Here is an 18,957-nt window from a genome sequence, read left to right on the forward strand (position 1 = left end):
TCAAAGGCTGCAAAAAAAAAAAGACGCTCGGTTGAAGCGACGACGAAAGACCTCGGCGCGCGCCTCTCCGGCCTTATCCCCGCCTCCTTCTTTCCCTTGGTGTGGATTCAGAGTTTGGAGTGGGCGGTGCTCAGGTGACGCGCGCACGTCGTTTGAACAGCTGTCTGAAGTGAAGCTTCTGCTGCTCACCGTCTCTGGAAACGGGAGGGGGGACGAGCAGGAGGGGGAACTTACGTCAGCACGTACGCCGGCGCTGATTCGTTACCATACCTAGCCTCTGCCGCTGCCGCTTTCCTACGCCCGCGGGGGAGCGGGGAGGGGAGATGGCGCGCCCCCGCCAGGCGCGCGCTCGGTAGTCGAGGGCGCGGGCTGGGCTGGCTCGTTTGCTCGCTGGTCCGTGCGGGTTTGTTTGTGAGGCGGGGACCGACGCCCCTCCCCCCACACGCTCCCCCTCCCCCCACCCCCCAGTTTCTCACACCGTCCCTCACCTCGGAGCCAATATTCCCGAAATTAAGAGATACGCTGCGGCGGCGGCGGCGGCGGCTGGAGCTGCGGGGCCCGGGGCGGCTGGGGCCGGGGGGGACCGCAGCGAGGCCGCCGCCGCCGCCATGGAGGCGCTGGGACCAGGTGAGAGGTCTCGCCGGGAGGGAGGGGCGCTGGGCAGGCCCGCAGGTGTGTGGCTTGGGGGAGGGGCCTCGTCGAGGCCATGGGGGGTGAGTTGGTGGCAGGGTGATGGGGCGCCCTTGGGCGTGCCATACTTGCGGTGACATTGAAACTGGTGGGGATTTTTTAAAAGAGGGGTAGTTGAGGCTAAAGGGGAGGCCGTATAGATGGGACTGTTTTGGAGAGAGAGAGGAGGGGAATGCAGGACCCATGGAGGTTCCTGACAGCAGCCTTGTTACCCCAAGGTGTAGTCGTTTTAGGGTAAAAGAGCCTGCAAGTGGATGGCCCTGCCCCTCCTATGTGCCTCCAGGGCATTTCCCTATGTCAAGTGGAGGCAAAACTCATGGTGGAGCTGTCTGGTTGTAGCTCTCGGAGAAGCATGCTTGTGTGATACAGGTGTTGGCAAATACTATTATTGCTGTCACGCTTTTTGTCTTTAGGTACGTGCTGTAGAACAGCATATGTCCTTTTTAAAAAGTAAAGCAGGATGGTGGGTGCAACCTGTGCTTGTATGAGCTTGAGCCTGCAGGGAGCTTTATTCTGTCCAGGATTGTCAAAGAGTCTGGCCAATTTGTAGCATAGTACAGCTCGGTGACAGGTAGGTCAAGGTTTCTTAGAGCTTGGGTGGGTTCCAGGTTTTTTTGGGGGGGAAACAGGTATCCTAAACTTATATATAAGGTAAGGAGAAATGGCTTGACTGGCATTGTGGTGGTACTGGAGTGTTCTTGGGGTTTGATCCCTGGCAGTGTGGCAGTGCTTGATGTGCACAACAGTGCAAGCAGTAACACTTCATTTAGTCTTAATGTGCAGGATGGATGCCTATACTTAGGGCATGGAGATTAGCTCCGTTCTGGTTGGAATTCTTAGTATGGTTGAAAGTTGGCTGGTTCAGCTTAAGCATGACAAGGGTATGGGGGAGTCATCTGTGCTCTTTAAGATCTGAGATTTGGCAGCGTAAGATTTGAACTCATTTAGTTGGAAGCATGCAAGTAACCTGTCTGCATGGATGATTTGTGTTTCTGCAAGCAGCATTGAACTTTGTTATTAATAATTTATTTTTTTATTTCATTTATACCCTCACTTTTCTCCCCTAGTGGGAACCCAAAGTGACTTACAGTGTTCTCCCCTTCTCCATTGTATTGTCACAACCTTATGAGGTAGATAAGGCTGATAGTTTAATATCCATTCCTTACCACTCCACACCGGCTCACAGTTTTAGGTGTAATCGTAGTCTTCTGGGGCTTTTACCTTGGATGTTTAGCACTGGATAAGAGTTGTCTGAGAGCATCATTCAAGAAATGATTCTTGTCCTGGTTAGAAAAACTATGAAACTATTTTTACCTAGCCTTTGGCACTGCTGGCCTTCCCCAGTGTGTGCTTAGCTTGGTTGGGGCATTTCAATTAGGTAGGCCCATTTGGCAGGGCCTGCCTTCCTGTGAATCTTGTACATCACCTGACTTTTTCTAGGTGCTTCATAGACAGATATTTTGGAACGGTCTTGCACTGGTCTAGACAGTGTGACTTTTGATGAAGGCAGTTGTTAGACCCTTGCTCAAAAGCTAGAGCAAGACGCACACGTAACTTGCCTGTGCTTATATTATTAGTAGATGTGAAACCTTTCAGTTGCTGAACTTACTGTTCTGCAGTACGGATTTGAAATATGTGAGGGCTGAAAACCGTTACCATGTAATGTTAAATCAGGCACCTAATGTTGCTAGATGAGTCACTTATATATTTTGTTTTCCACTTCTGCCCTGCCATTCAATTCACGAGGAGCCTCTAAAATGGCTAACAACTTCATGATCAAGTACTTAAAAATAAATTCCAGTGTCATTTTTAGCTCCATCCAGTGAGTGGGTGAGACTGTTGCCACCTTGAGTCTTCTCTTCTTCTTTCTCCCCCCTCCCTTCATTTGTCTCCATCTGCCCATCAGTAGTTTTAGTAAATGCCTGCATTTGGGCACATAGTGAAGTCAGTGTGTTCCTTACCTTTGAGTGATGTTAGTTACTAAACTTGGTTTGCTGGGAGGGTGACCTCTTTCAAGGCCCTAAAAAGCAGGTCGCTTCTGAAGGCGCAATACCAAAGTGATTGTCCTTTCGGGTTACTATTTGAGGCATGGCTGATAGGAAAAAAATATATACACACAATCAGTTTTATAATTTGAGGATCAACCCATTCAGTCACTTAACAGTTTACCAGGACTTTCTTTAAATTTCAGGTCTTAATGCACTCACTGAGATGGGGTGCTGTATTCAGTTGTGGAAAGTAGAGCAGAGAGGATGTGCCGCTGTTCTTGTTTTTGCACCTAGTGAGACTAAGAGTTGGGTGTAGACTTGGTGATACACTTGACAGATTGGCCATCTTTGGTAGAATCTTGTGGCAGTTCTGTGTTTGCCTCTTCCTTTAAACAAAGCGCCTTCTTTTCTTAGTCTGCTAGATTGCATTTGGTGGTTGGGCAGAAACTAGTGAACCTGGACCTGACAATGCTTAGGAGGAAGAAGCAATGGTCTATTCTATTCAGCATTTCTGTACGGGTAGTGGATGGGGAAGGGTAGGCTATTTTAGTCTGTAAGGATCTCCCATTCCAAGTAACAAAGTTCCTTGTGTGTGTGTCTGACTTGTTAAGTAGGACTTCTGTTGTATTACCCACCCTACTGCCAACAGTTTACCTAACTGAACTGACAGAGGTGATCTTGAGTGTGCTGTCGAGGATATCCTAGCATGTAGTGCTAGGGGAGGCAGGCTTCAAACCCCCCCCCCCCGCTAAGGCCTCCTTAACAGATGTGGATCATAAGGGTCTGTAGAAACCATGGGCATGCCCCAGTATATATCAGGCTCAACATGCTCAGTTTGACTTCCTGTTCTAGATGAGAGGGAAGTGATCAGTAGTGAACTAGCCTGTGACTACTGTTTTGTTGTGAGTAATTCACTGGTGGTGTGGTGAGTGCCGTCAAATTATAGCTGACTTATGGCAACCCCTGGTGGGGTTTTCATGGCAAGTGACTAACAGAGGTGGTTTGTCATTGCCTGCCTCTGCAACCATGATCTTCCTCAGATTTCCATCCAATTACTAAACCAAAGCTGACCCTGCTTACTTCCGAGATCTGACAAGATTTGGCTTGCCTGGGCTATCCAGGTCAGGAGGGCAACTCACTACCTACTGAATATTGGTTTTCTTTGGATTTCTATAGGAGTGGAGTTAGCACTCTGAAGATTGTTGGATCTAGATGGTTTCCATATGATTATAACTCGTGTTAGTTTCAACCACATGTACTTTAGAGCCAATTTAAATCCATGGTGATGGAGAACTTCCTTCAATACCTGCTCTGTGTCTGCTCTGTCTTGTCTGGTGGACCACTTATGAATGGTGTGGGTATAAATAGGTCAACCTTCATGCCTTCAGCATTGCTGGAGCACGCTAGAAACCTGAAGGGATATTTTTGTGGATAAAATTGCTCATCAGTTTCAGTGAACACCTCTTTGGGGGCAAAATCAATAGTAAAGAGATCCTCTGCCGCCTCCTGTCATGAACTTTAGTTGCTGGTACCTGAGGATGTCCGTAATACTTTAAGCCCTTATAATTTGTGTACCTGATCTCTGTTTAGCTAGCAAAAAGCTATAGTTGGTTGATTACGGAACTGTTTATAGGAAAATTTTGAGAGGCCTTTGCAGGAAGGAGCAATAAGGATTGTTTTGTAGTTATTAGTCTTGACTTGCAGGAGAAAACCCCTTTGCATGGATCCTCTTGTGTTAGAAAATTATCAATCTCCAGGCTTCCTTTCTCAGCCAGTTTGGTTGACAGAACAGTTACTTACCAGCTGCGGATTCTTCAGGATGATACAGGATACTATCCTTTCCAGCCTGGGTTCCCAAAGGCATTGTTCAGAATGGAAAACTCTTTGGTGTGTACTGAGATGTGTATGTGATCTTGATCTGACTCTCTCAGCAGTTCTCAGTACCATCAATTATTGTGTCTTCTGGGCTGCTGGGTCAAGGTGGGGGGTACACACTGGATTGCAATGATTCCATTCCTGCCATGCAAGGAAGTTTCCAGTGCTGCTGCTGCCCTGTGGGAGTTGCCTTGCAGGGTTCTTTGGAATTCTTGTTTAAGGAGTGCTCAGAGGAAAGCACAGGTTTTGCATGCAGAAGATTTGGGGCATCTCAGTTTAAAACAATCTCAGGTAAAAGGCACTGGAGAAGAACTTTGTCTGCCTGAGACCTTGTAGAGCTGCTGCTGGTCACTCTAGACAATACTGAATGACATAGACCAATTAGTATTTCTGATGTTTTAATTCTCTGTTCAAAATAAATAGATTTCTGCATTTTTCTTTATATTGCATGATTTGGAAAAGAGTATGTTTGGTGATGATGCTAGTGGTAGAGAGAATGACGGAAGTTTTAAAATGTGAGATGTAACTTTCAAGGTTTGGGTTTTTTTTAAGAATAATTCAACCAGTAAAGTTCACAAGTGTAGGCTCTACCACCACAGTTTTCATGTGGTTACTTGACTTTTTCCTGTTCTCAAGAATGAGGACTGCCAGCAGGTTTCTGAACTTCATAAGCTGGTTCCTCAAAGAACTCAAAGTGGTATACTCTCAGAATGCCCCCTGTAAACATCGTTCTCTACCCACAATAACACTAACACACTGACTGAAGATACAGTAAGTCTGATTCACAAAATTTGCTTGAACGGGTGCTCTTTTTTTAGTCCAGATTGCCTTGCGCACTTGGCAAACAGGGCCTTTGCATCATTTGTTGTTGGCACAAATCCATTTAGCACATTGACATAAGCTTTCCTTATGTGAAAAGAAATTGGTTCCTCTGTCTAAACAAATGTATTGTGCCATAAGCATTCATGAGTTTTGTCGGAAGCATGAAATACTGTGCTCAATACTTGAGGCAGAAATGTATATACATAGGTTTAAACAGAAGAAGGAGGTAGGAGATGGTTATTATAAAATGAGTTCAGGAGGTCCAGCAATCCAAGACTTAAGTATATTCTGTTACATTGTAGAGCACAGATTGTCATGCCCTATAAAGTGGCATGCAGAACTCTGGTTTTTGCTTGTTCCAGATCATTTAGATGAACTTTTATCTAATGCATAATGCAGTTAGGACTCAGAAAGAAAGTAGGTTGCCATGTGCAAAGCAGTTGCATGAGCTGCCTTGTATTTGTGAATCATTATCCGATCTTAGACTTTTAGGTTTCCGTGTTGGCATGTATACTGAGGTATATGTGGTGGGGGTTGTTGGTAGATATTTGAATGTGAAAAATCATCTCAATCAAGAAAGAGATATGGGTAGGAGCTAAAATGGTCATGAAGAAATTTAATCCTTGAGCATATGGCTTTGTGGGTTGCATACTACATTGATGTCATTAACAAGTCTGGAAGACACTTATTCCTAAATGTCTGCATTTAAACTAAAGCTTTGCGATGAGCATGTTTGTGTGTATGAAATCTCATGAAATAATAAAGTGTAAGGCTCTTCATGGTCAAGAACCTACAAGCTAATTGATGAAGTTGATAAACTGATGTCTTACTAACAGATTAGTCAGTCCCATTACTTTGACAATATGCTAAGATGCTGACGGAGTCCTGGGACTGGTAAAGGACTCACCATTGTGCAACCTGCGTGGGTATGATGATTTTCTTCCTGTGGCTAATTTTTTTCTAAAAGGATAAAACTCTGGCTTTGTTTTTAACACTAAGAGTCACAAGTGATTGCACGTCATTGCTTCACAATTGGTGTTAATACCTGGATCTTCCAAAGTACTTGAGTCATGGACATACTCAGCTTTTAAAGCTTTGTTCTGGCATACAGCTTCAATGGCAAATTTCATATTCTGAAATGTGAACAGAAATCTTCCCATTTCACAAGGACTGGATCATCCACTTAAAAGGGCTTATACTTAAAAAAAACTTTTCCTTTGCAGGATCCCACCCCCCCAAATGTCCCATGTCATGATATGGCAATATGCTTAATGATTTAAATGTAAAGAATTAATAGTACACGAACCAAGAATTTTAAAAAAATACTTGACTGGATATCCCCCCATTAATCCTGTTAGGACCACAGTCTTTTCACTTGAATAATCTATCCAAAGATTGATAATTAAAACATTGTGGCAAATGCTTGTGTTTTTCTTTTTTTTGCTTTTTATTTGCATAGTTTTAATGTTTGTGGAAATGATCTATTTTTCCCCAGGTAATTTTTGTATGTGTTAATTCTCATATTTATTGTATTGATTTCAATGTATTTTTATTTTTTGAAATCTGCTTTGAGTCTTTGTGAGAAGGTGGAGTATAAATAAAGCTACGTTTTAGTGAAATACTAGTTATCAACATAGCCCTTCAACCTAAGATAAGAAAGGCTAGGATACTAAGCTAGTTTTAAGCTTGTTCACTACTGCCAAGAAGGTTACGGGAGCAAACTAGAAAAAGGCCGGAGCAAACTAGAAAAAGGCCGGAGCTCCTTGTATCAATGAATTGTTTAATTTGGTGTACTGCTTTTGTTGACAACATATTATCTGAGAATCCAAAGGAGCAGTTTATAGTTTTTGAGACTTTCTCTCTACATGAGAACTGCTGTAGCATAATGGTTAAGTGGTTGGGTTGTGAATCATCTCTCTGCTGGTTTGAGTCCCACAACTACCACTAGCTCTGTAGGTAGCCTTGGATAAGCCACTCCTCTCAGCCCCAGCTCCCCAGCTGTACTGCAGGGATAATAACACTTTTATTCACTACTCTGAATGGGCACTAATCTGTCTAGAAGAGTAGTGTATATGTTGTTGATGTTTGTTTGTTTGTTTGTTTTTCCTTTGCAGTGTCAGCCAATCGGAGCCGTTGCAACTTATCCAAAGCTACTTATCAAGGGGCTGACACTTGAATATGGAAATCTCCATGTTACATCAAGCCTGGTGGTTTCCATTGTGCCGCTCTGGCCTGGAGCTGCTGCTTTTGGCCAGTCTGTATATTTTTCTGATACAAAAAGTATCCAAAATGGGAATAACCTGCATTCAGCTGGAAAATGTACTTTGATTTATTTTTCTATATATTCTACAGAGCTGATACAGCACAGCTAAAGTGTCCTTGTTTTACTCCTCATCAGAGCCATGAACTCTTTGGCAAGCCAGCATTTTAGCCTTTTTTTCCTGATACTGGTCTGACTTTCCAAGGGTGTTGTAAGAGTTACTGAGGAAAAGTATTATTGAGAGCCAATGAGGCGTGATATTATTGTGTTGGACTAGAATCTGGTTTGAATCCCCACTTGGACATGGAAGCATTTGAGCGACCTTGGGCCCGTCGTGTACTCTCACCCTAACAGGCCTCACAGGGTTATTATAAGGATCAAATGGAGAAGAGAGTGATGTTGTAAACTGCTTTGTGTCTCCATTGTGGAAAAAGGCAGGGTGTAAACCACTTAAGAAAAGGCACTATATAGATACAGAGAGTTGAGCCAGAAATTGAGGCTTAAAGTAAGTTACTTCCTCAAACTTTACAAAAATTGTTAATGCTGCAGGGCTTAGATGTGTTTTCCATATAATCTCTCTGAGAAGGTCATTGGGCCTCCAAAGCTATACTGGTGGTGGTGCAAAGTGTCGCTGAGTGACAGCCGACTTATGGGTGACCCTGTTGGATTTTCAAGGCAAGAGATGAACAGTGATGATTTGCCATTTATTGCTTCTGTGTAGCAACCCTGGACTTCCTTGGTGGTCTCCCATCCAGGAGACTAACCCAGCTGACTGCTTATGTTATAAACCATGGTCCCTCTTTGGAGAAACCTTATTTATGTTTTCAAAATGTTAGGGAATATATTTGGCTAGAAATATTGTCACCTGTGTGGGCAAAATAATCCCTGTTGCTTGAACACCTGGGATGGTTGGGGAAAATATTTTCTGCTGTAAATTGATTGTGTAATAACCACACTCACTTGAAATTTGATCATATTCTAATCAAAAATTAGAGGAAGCCATGTGATGGCTTTAGAAAATGACTAAAGTTATAACAAGACGCAAAAGTCTACACAGGTCTCAGAAGTATCTGTTAAGGATAGTGTGAGGAACTGATGGTAGGAAATGATAGATAAAAACGTTTAAAAACCTGCTCACAGGGCTTTGATTTTATAGACTGCAAATATGTAAACCAAGACTAAGGTCACATTGGCAATCTTTGGCTTGGATGGAGGCTGTGTCAATGAATATTGGTTAGAACTATCAGAACTATGGAACTTGTTGTGTGCAAGAGGACAAATGAGGCACGATCTTGAATTGGATTCACTGGAATGTTTGTGATGGAATTGACAGTAGGCTCTCCTCTCAATTTTTTTTCAATTTTTCATAGGACCACCAGCCAGCCTTTTCCAGCCGCCCCGTCGCCCTGGCCTGGGAACAGTTGGGAAACCAATCCGTCTCTTAGCCAATCATTTCCAGGTGCAGATCCCTAAAATTGATGTTTATCATTATGATGTGGATATTAAACCAGAAAAACGTCCCCGGAGGGTGAACAGGTAAGACTAACTTGATGGCATCCAGGACATTTGTAACCATTCTCCTTCTGTTGTTGAGTATTTTTTAACAGGTAGTTTGAGTAAAAAAAACCTAAAATATGCATTACACTTTGGAATACTAGAATTAGTTGTTTAAGAGCTAGGATGCCATGGAATACTCCTGCACCCAACACATTAACAGACCAGATGAGAATCTGGTATTGTGTAGAAACTACTTTATTCTTTGACTAATGGTAGGGGTGTGTGTGTTATGTACCATCAAATTGCTTCTGACTTATGGTGGCCCTATGAATGAAAGACCTCCAAAACGTCCTACCATTAACATACTTACTCAGATCTTCCAAACTGTAGGATATTATGTTCCTCTTATTCTAACTCTGCAGGAAGATGGATTGTATATTTGTGATGAAAGAATGCAGGAACCTTGCTGGATCATATGCAAGGTCCATTTTATCCAGAATTCCACAACTGACAATTAGATTTCCCCCAGGAAGTCCACAGATAGGGCACAAAGGCAGAGTCTTCCTTGCTACCCCCTCCCCACAATAATTAATCAGTGGTATGGTATTATTGAACATGGAAGTTCCATTTAATTTCCATAGCTAATAGCTGGTGATAAACCTATCCTCTGTGAACGCATCTGTTTTAAAGCCATCTAAGTTAATGCCAGTGAGACTGGGAATTCCAGATATTATGTGTTGCCTGAAGTATTTTCTTCTAGTCATCAATTCCATTTATTATTAATAGGAGAAGGTGAAAAAACTTTTGCTTCCTCCACTCTATAGTAAACATCTATATTATAATCTTGTTAGTAGTCTTTTATAAGCTACAGTAAATATGAATGTTTTCTGTATCTTTCTCATCCCTAAAATATTATTTTTGAGATGAGGTGATTAAAATCATGCACAGTCTTCAAAATGTGGCTATATTATATGTAGATATTATGATGCTGACATTTTTATTTTCAGGTATTCATTATCAGTATGATATTTGCTTTTTCCCAGTCTCCACTAAAGATAACTGCTGGGTAAACTTTGCCTAAAGCTGTTCTCTGATCCCAAGATCTTTTTCCTGGCTCAAGCCCAGCAATTCAGACTCCCATCAGTGTATATATGAAGTAAAGGATCTTTTGCTCCAGTATTGCATTGCTTTATACTGGCTTGCTTTGAACTTTATTTGCCATTTTATTGCTGTGTTTGAGGAGATTGTTTTGTGGAGCTCTTTACTCCTGCCTTCTGCTTTGTTCTTAAATCAGTTACCATACTATTGTATGACTGCCACATTTATTCCAGAGCCTTTGATGAAAGATGTTTTGGGAAAAGGTTTTAAGACATCCCAAATATGTATCTACCAGATTACTTCTGTGTCATGCTCATTGGAATTTTTAAGGAACTGCAGAAGGCAGTGAGGCAGGACTTTGCTTTTCAGAAACCATGGTGATCTTTCCTCAACAAGACTTTAATCTGGATGCTTAATAAATCTGTCTTTAATGCTTTCTTTCATTTGACTCAGAACATCATTAGGTTAACTGGACTATGATTTCTTGGCTTCCAGCTGGTACCTTCAAAAATCGGCATTATTGTCGAAGGCTTTCACGGCTGGAGAATGGTGGTTGTTGTGGATTTTCCGGGCTGTATAGCCCAATGGTTGTTGTAGTTCCTGACGTTTCGCCAGCAGCTGTGACTGGCATCTTCAGAGGTGTAGCACCAAAAAACAGAGATCTCTCAGTGTCACAGTGTGGAGAAGATGTTGGCAGCGTAGCATCCAGACAAGAATAAAAGAACATGAAAGACACTGCAGACTTGGCCATCCGGAAAGATCAGCAGTGGCTGAACATAGCCTAACTCAAACAGGACACAGTATCCTCTTCCAGGACGCTAAAATACTGGACAACACTTCCAACTACTTCGTCAGATTGCACAGGGAAGCCATTGAAATTCATAAGCATAAGCACAATTTCAACAGGAAAGAAGAGACTTTAAGAATGAATAGAGCATGGTTTCCAGTCCTGAAAAACACCAGGCTAACAAAATACTCTACATCCTACAATAGCCCTGCAGAAAAGATTAGCATATCAAGCACCAATCTATATGCAAAAGAACCTCCTCAGGATACAGTGAAGCCTCCCTCTATTAGCATTCCACACCCTGGGAAACTCTTACAGGATGACTCAGCCTAAACCCACCTTCCTGAGTAGATATAAATTACCTGCCAACATCTTCTCCACACTGTGACATTGAGAGATCTGTCTTTTGGTGCTGCACCTCTGAAGATGCCAGTCACAGCTGCTGGTGAAACGTCAGGAACTACAATGCCAAGACCACGGCTATACAGCCCGGAAAATCCACAACAACCAATCGGCATCATGTTTGCTACTTTGTAATCCTATATTATGATGGATGCTTTCAGTAACAGGTAGCCTGTTGTTTAGGGAGATCAGCAGTATCAGATTTAAGTTCTTTAAGAACTCTTAGGTGTGTGCCATCCAGGCCTAGGAATGTTACTCTTTGATTTGTTTACCCCAGAATTTCATCTGTCATCTGACTACTTTAAACATTCTCTCCAGAAATAGCAGTTCTGGCATGAGTATCTAGTCTTACCCAACATTCTCAGCAAGGAAGACAAGAAGCACAAAAAAGCTTCCTCTGCAGTTTCTCTTACATTCTTTATCAGCCATTTCACCCCTTTGTCTAATAGCTCAATGTCTCCCTATTTTAAAAATCTTAATATGCTCCTTAGTTTTGTTGGAATTTATGCTCCTTTTTCCTATTTTGGCAAGACTTCAGTTTTTTTCCAGGATGCATTCTTGTGCCTTATAACTTTCCCGACACTGATATCTTTTTGGACTTGCTATTACATTTCCTAATTTGTGGCATACATTTTTTTAAAGCTTCAGACACTTTCAGAGTCTCTGAAGAACTTGCTTTTGACATTAAATATGACTGTGCTAAATTTCTTGGGCAATTTTTCCTCATATCTTGAATTTGATAGTACTGTGGACACTGTTCCTAGTAATTTCTCCGGTGTTCATATCTTACACCAGGTCCTGGAAACCATTTGAGATTAAGTCCAGGGTTTCCTCCCCTCTAGTCAGTTCTCTGTGACTGATGGTTTCAAAGCACAGTCATTTTACTTTGTCATGCCCTGAAAGTGTGTTTATCCAGTCGTCATGAGGGCAGTTGAAGTCAGCCTCCCAATTCTAAGTTATTTTTGAGGCCTGGTATTTTCACCCTTCATGACGATAGTTGAGTATAGGTTTTCTAGTTTACTTGGTCTCTGTAGTGCTTATGTTTAGGGATCATTGTATCCCATTGATTCTGTCAGTTTCACTGCATTTCTGATGTGCTCTGTAAAAACCTGCTTGTTTAGCGCCCAGTACTACAGGCCCCCCTCGCCATCTTGACTTGGAGGCTTGTAATATTATAAACATGTACCTCTAATTTTGCTTGTTCTTCATACTAACCTCTATTCAATCGGCAATTCTTTCTAGGGAGGTTGTGGATACTATGGTGAGACACTTCAAGATGCAAATATTTGGGGATCGGCAGCCTGGCTATGATGGTAAAAGGAACATGTACACTGCACATCCTCTGCCTATTGGCAGGGATAGAGTAAGTAACTGTTACTGGAATGGGACTCTTTGCAAGTAAGAAGGGAGAATTAGCTGCAAGGAGTAAGGCTATACGAGAGGAATAACAAGTGAGACCTCCATCAATGTTTACAGGGTCCTCTTCCCAAAGGAACTGTTGCAATAGGTGTTCTTCAAAGCAAAGGGTAACTTTATTTAAAGGAGAAAGTGCATATACACAAGAAGTAATAAAATGTTGGCACAGACACACAGAGTCCTAGGAAATTAGCCAGAGATTGGAATAGAGTGGGGGGGGGGGAATGTATATTTACCTATCCAGAAGAACAGAGCAGTCCACAGAGGAGGAGAGCTTCAAATGTCCTGCGTCTTTGGCCAGGGAGGAGGGCTCAGAGTGGGAGACTCTGAGGGCGCTATGCTTGGGTGAGCATGTACAATTTGAGTAGGGCAAAGCCCTGGTTCTTATAGGGCAAATCATGTCCTGAGGTTGGGGAGCCCCTTCAGCTGTTGAGACAAAAGATCATAAAAGTCAGTTCCTGAGAATGACAAAGGTTTTAGCACCTTTGATTGTTGCTACCTGGGTGCGAAAAAAAAGTAAGATTGGGCTTTCCTATTGCTGGAAAAAAGAGGCAATTGATTCTTAATGTTCCCATAGCCGGGCTATATGAATTGTTGCCAGGAAGAGATTTACAACTTATCAATGCTGATTGATGGTCCATCAGCTGAAGGATGAGATATAAATCATGGAAATGAGGGGTGATTGGAATGTGTGGGGGTGACCCAGCAGGATTTTTTGTTGTCAATGACTACACGTTCATAGTTTGGGGAAGGTAGGAACTAATCACTCCCGGTCCTCGGCTCCATTCATATTTTATTCTCCCAGGCAGGACTTGGTAACTATTTTGTCCATCCGGCTAGAATATCCCTGATACAGATCAAGCTGTATTAATTCAGGGGCTCTGTGATTTTTATATCACAGGCTGCATTAAACATGGCGGAGGCCAGAGTTGACTGCTCACATAACTTAATAACTGGAGAACCAGTTTGGTGTAGTGGTTATGAACTGTGGGACTCTAATCTGGAGAGCCAGGTTTGATTCCCCACTCTTCCACTTGAAGCCAGCTGGGTGACTTTGGGCTAGTCACGGCTCTCTGGAGCTCTCTCAGCCCCACCCACCTCACAGGGTGTTTTGTTGTGGGGATAATAGTAACATACTTTGTAAACCGCTCTGAGTGGGCATTAAGTTCTTGAAGAGCGGTATATAAATCAAATTGTTGTTGTTGTTGTTGTTATTAATGACTTTTCTGAAGATGCTATGCTCAGAGCTTCAGTCTGGAAAGGATTATTTTCCATGTGAACTTTGTCCAAAGGACTTCTTATCCATTCTTAATCTGGATTTACTGTACTTCTTAGAACTGGTGGTAATAGCCTTCATGATTTTTTTGTCTCATCCTGGGGCCAGGAACATTGCAACATCAGTGCTTCTGTGCTTCAAGTCCTTCAGATTTGTAAGCAGAGTGAGACTGAAAATACTTCAGTTGCAGATATAATCTGCTGCAATTACTATAGCCCTAATTCCTTAGCTGGTCCTGGTTGAGCCTCTACAAAGTGACTCACTGACTTGTCAAGCTTCATGCCCTCATGAAGAATTTTAGTCTTTATAGAGTTAGAAAAATCTGCCTCCGTAGCAGCTGAATGGCTAAATGATGTTTTGTGATTGTTTCCTTCAGGTGGACATGGAAGTCACACTCCCGGGTGAAGGGAAAGACCAAACCTTTAAAGTGTCGATTCAGTGGGTGTCTGTGGTCAGCCTTCAGCTGCTCCTGGAAGCTCTTGCAGGGCATCTGAATGAAGTCCCAGAAGACTCCGTGCAGGCACTTGATGTCATTACCCGGCACCTTCCCTCTATGAGGTAAGATCCCCTGGCATCTTGCTAATTGGCCCGTTCTGTCCGGAGAGGATGTTAATTCAGCTGCATCTTTTAAAATCATATATTTACAACATTTATAGTTCACCTTTCTCACCATGACAAGGTAGATTACATGGTGTGAATCGGTATAATCAAAATCACAATATTTCAGTATACGTGTAATGGGTATATACATGCAATTCGCAAGATTTAAAGAGAGAATGAAAATAAAGGTTTAAAGATTTAAGTGTTGAAACAGCATAGACTGATATAATAAACATCATAGGAACTACCCAGTAAGATCATACTTATAGCAATAGTAGTGAAATCTATGGTCCTTCACAGGGGTCATTTCATAGAAAAAGAGCTGGAGGAACTCATTAGCACAACTCATTAGCATATGCCACACCCCTTGATAGCACCAGAAATGTGTCATTAGCATAACTGATTTGCATATGCCACACCCCCTGACATCACCTATGCTGGCTGTTTTGGACCCAATCCTGGCCATTCAGGGCCGAAACTGGGCCCAAAATGGCAAAAAGGGGCTGAAAATGGCTGAGAAGGGGCTCACAATGGTCAGGATTGGGCTGCTGCTGAATAGGAGAGTGATCCACCACCCGTCAGAGGCCCGATCCAGGCTGTTTCTGCCCCAATCCAGGCCGAAACGGGCCCAAAGTGGCCAAGAGTCAGGTGGGCAGGGCCACCTGACATGTGACCTCTTTGGGGAACTGCTGGAACTGCATTCCTGTGGTTCCCCCTCGAAATGAGCCCTGGTCCTTCATTGTTTACAGAAATAGTAGTGAAGTCTTTGGTCCCTCCATATCCCTTTTATTGATGGGTTCCCTGTCCCTTTACTGATGGTTCTCTTGAGGCTACTTCCTTACTGTACAGCCCTCCCATCTGAGCAAAAAGCCCTCTTGAACAGTTCTGTTTTGCATTGTTTTCAGAAAGCCAGGAGAGTGGGAGGTTTCCTAACCTTCTCAGGTAGGCCATTCCACAAAGTGGGGGCCACAAGAGAGAATGCCTGTGTACAGGCAGCTGTTGATTTTGCTCATGTGAAGGCTTTGTTAAGATGAGTCAAGTTGCAGTGGTAGAATATAGGGAGAGAGGTAATCCAGTAGGTATGATGGACCAAGGCCATGAAGAGCTTTGTAGGTGATAGCCAATGCCTTGAATTGGGCTTGGTAACTGATAGGAAGCCAGTGGAGACTTTTTGAGATGTGCATCTAACTTCTTGTTGCTGAAATAGCCAGTGAGTCAGAAATTGTTGATATTTACAACGAACCAGTGCTTGAAAATTTGTTTCATATCCTTCACTCTATCAACTATAACATATTTGGAACATCTCAAACACTGACTGAGCACTATCACGACTCACCTACCCTCGCTAGCACCTTGAAAGGCCAACGGTTTTATAAGCTGTGACTCACAAAAATACACATCTCCACTGGACTCTTCATTTTATTTTGATACAATTAACATGTTTGTCCCTTTGCAATTTTCATGGACTAGAACCTACTCAGATTCATAAAATGGGTCTGGTCCATGAAGACTTGTTCTGAAATCTGTTAGATTTAAGCTGCCACAAGACTCCTTGTTTAGGCTTCCTGCACCAGCTAAACGTAGCCATTACTTTGGAATTCCTTTTCACTAGGTACACCCCAGTGGGCCGTTCCTTCTTTTCTCCCCCAGAAGGTTATTACCACCCTCTGGGAGGTGGCCGGGAGGTCTGGTTTGGATTTCATCAGTCTGTTAGACCTGCTATGTGGAACATGATGCTCAACATAGATGGTACGTGAGAGCTTCCTTGTTTAAATGATCATAAAACTTTCTCACAAAGGTGTAGTGTCTAGTATACTTTCCCCCTTCCTGTTACAGTATCAGCAACTGCTTTCTACCGTGCCCAGCCTATTATTGAATTCATGTGCGAGGTCCTGGATATTCAGAACATCAATGAACAAACAAAGCCCCTTACAGATTCCCAGCGTGTTAAATTTACCAAAGAAATTAGAGGTGAGTATCTTGGACTAAACAAAACATTCTAATGTATATCAAAAGTGTTAAATGAACCGGTGCTTGTTTTCTGGGATGGGGGGGCAGGAATCAGTATCTTCCCATCTTTGTAGCTGAAAATGAATATTGGACCCACCATAATGACTTTGACAATTATGGCAAATTTATTTATTTGTGTATGTCTGTACCATTTGTTAATGTACAGTTTGTTGCTTATTTTGTGGAATTTGTATCCCCCTGAGCCATGACAAAATGCACTAACCTCAGTAGGTTTTAGAAATTCCGTCTTTTTATTTGGTCTGATATAGTAGCTTGAGTTAATCTTGCAGTAGATGAAGAGATTCCTTATATATTATGGTTTCTGTCTGATTTTGTATACTTTATGATATTGAGATTGTAATCTATCCTGAGTTTTTGAGATAGATAAACCCATATAAAGTAGACTTCATGGTAGCCCCATAATGTAGATAGTGGCTCAAATAAGCAGGGATTTGAACCTAGTGTCCACATCAGAGCCCAAATCACTCTCCAAACAAACTCATTTCTCCTCTGAATTTGCAGGTCTAAAAGTCGAGGTTACTCACTGTGGCCAGATGAAGAGAAAATACAGAGTTTGCAATGTTACTAGGCGACCAGCCAGCCACCAAACGTAAGTAAGCCCATTCTTGCTTTGCTTTTAAGTTTAGCTGTTGGAAAGGATGCCTGTCCAGTAGCTTTAAAATTCAAGTTTCTATTACTTACTGTCTTCTTTGAACAAGCAAACTTTCAGCAAGAGGTATGAATCTATGGCATACTTAAACAAATGTTAAGTTGACATCTTTATAACCAAGCTTGGATGGATTTTGAAAGATCTGTTTATAACCTCATTCAAATTCTGAAGTACTTGGGAGAGTAGTAAATACTGTTAAATGGTGAATGGTTCTCTTTGCTTTAAGTTTGCATTGTCAAATACCAAAGACTAAAATTCCGCATTGTTGTTTACTGTATATTGTAGCTTACACAATATACCTTGTATAATACAGAACAAATGTCAGAAAAGAATGTTCAAATTACAGTTTGATAGGGGTCTATTTCCTTATGAAGACTGATCAGGGAAATACATCTTCTCTCCCAGGTTCCCTTTGCAGTTGGAAAATGGACAGGCTATGGAATGTACAGTAGCTCAATATTTTAAGCAGAAGTACAGTCTGCAGTTGAAATATCCTCATCTTCCATGCCTCCAAGTAGGGCAGGAACAGAAACATACATATTTACCCCTCGAGGTAAAATAATTTGGCGGTTTTACTTCGTCAGTTCCATTGCATTGCAATGTGCTTCCCTTCATGGTGTTTTTCTGATCCTAGGTATGTAATATAGTGGCAGGCCAGCGTTGTATCAAGAAACTAACAGACAATCAGACATCAACTATGATCAAGGCAACAGCACGGTCCGCACCTGACAGGCAGGAAGAAATCAGTAGACTAGTGAGTAATTTTGGCTTGCTCTTACAGGAGTAAAAAACAAAAGAATAAATCTGCAACCGTGAGTCACAATGAGCATCTCTCAAAAGGACTATTTTCCCTCTTCACTGGTTCAAACAGCTTCCTTGGGTCCAGTGTCGAAAGCCATTCCTAGCCACTACTGGATTTGACAGATTTTGGAGGTGGTGGTGGTTCAAGTGCACCAGTTTGGTCTGGAGCATACAAGATGTGCTTATGTGAAATATGACTTGAGCAACTACCTTTTATTTATTTACTTCATTTATACCCTGCCCGTCTCTTCAAAGCAGCTTACAGTGTTCTCCTCTCCTCTGTTTTATCCTCACATCAACCCCGTGAGGTAGGTTCAGCTGAGTGTGTGTGACTGGTCCAAGGTCACTCAGCCAGCCTCTGTGGCAGAGCAGGGAATTGAACATGGGTCTCCCAGATCCTCGCCCAATACTCTAACTGCTGGTCTGACAATCTAACCACTGAATAAGCTTAGAATGGGGATGACCAAGGAAAATAACAGAATTAACGGGCGTGTATTAAGCCCAGCTTGTACGGATAAAATATTCAGGCCAGGCTCCTTGTGCTCATGAGCTGCTCTCTTATCTGCAGGTGAAGAGTAATAGCATGGTAGGTGGGCCTGATCCATATCTGAAAGAGTTTGGGATTGTTGTCCATAATGAAATGACAGAGCTGACAGGCAGGGTGTTGCCTGCACCAATGTTACAGTATGGAGGCCGGGTAAGCTCTTAACAATTTTTGCAAAATTGGACATTATGCAAATAGTTAGGCAGCATTTAATTACTATT

At 42.4% G+C, this 18,957-nt stretch overlaps 1 protein-coding gene across 3 annotated transcripts in view; it reads left to right on the forward strand.

Moving 5' to 3' along the window:
• Positions 1-287: 287 nt before the first annotated feature.
• The window catches only part of AGO4 (argonaute RISC component 4), a 31,827-nt gene continuing 13,157 nt past the window's right edge, over positions 288-18,957 (forward strand). For all 3 annotated transcript variants that reach the window (XR_008598269.1, XM_054998988.1, XM_054998990.1), the window contains exons 1-10: positions 288-627; positions 9,006-9,171; positions 12,662-12,782; positions 14,488-14,669; positions 16,324-16,460; positions 16,548-16,682; positions 17,244-17,331; positions 17,797-17,944; positions 18,026-18,145; positions 18,761-18,889. Coding sequence is in view for 2 of the 3 variants with exons in the window: in XM_054998988.1 (XP_054854963.1) it covers positions 609-627; positions 9,006-9,171; positions 12,662-12,782; positions 14,488-14,669; positions 16,324-16,460; positions 16,548-16,682; positions 17,244-17,331; positions 17,797-17,944; positions 18,026-18,145; positions 18,761-18,889 (1,245 nt within the window). In the remaining variant the exon portion in view is untranslated. The remainder of the gene's footprint in view (positions 628-9,005; positions 9,172-12,661; positions 12,783-14,487; positions 14,670-16,323; positions 16,461-16,547; positions 16,683-17,243; positions 17,332-17,796; positions 17,945-18,025; positions 18,146-18,760; positions 18,890-18,957) is intronic.

Source organism: Eublepharis macularius, chromosome 15 (assembly GCF_028583425.1).
Source record: "Eublepharis macularius isolate TG4126 chromosome 15, MPM_Emac_v1.0, whole genome shotgun sequence".
Classification (NCBI taxonomy): Eukaryota; Metazoa; Chordata; class Lepidosauria; order Squamata; family Eublepharidae; genus Eublepharis; species Eublepharis macularius.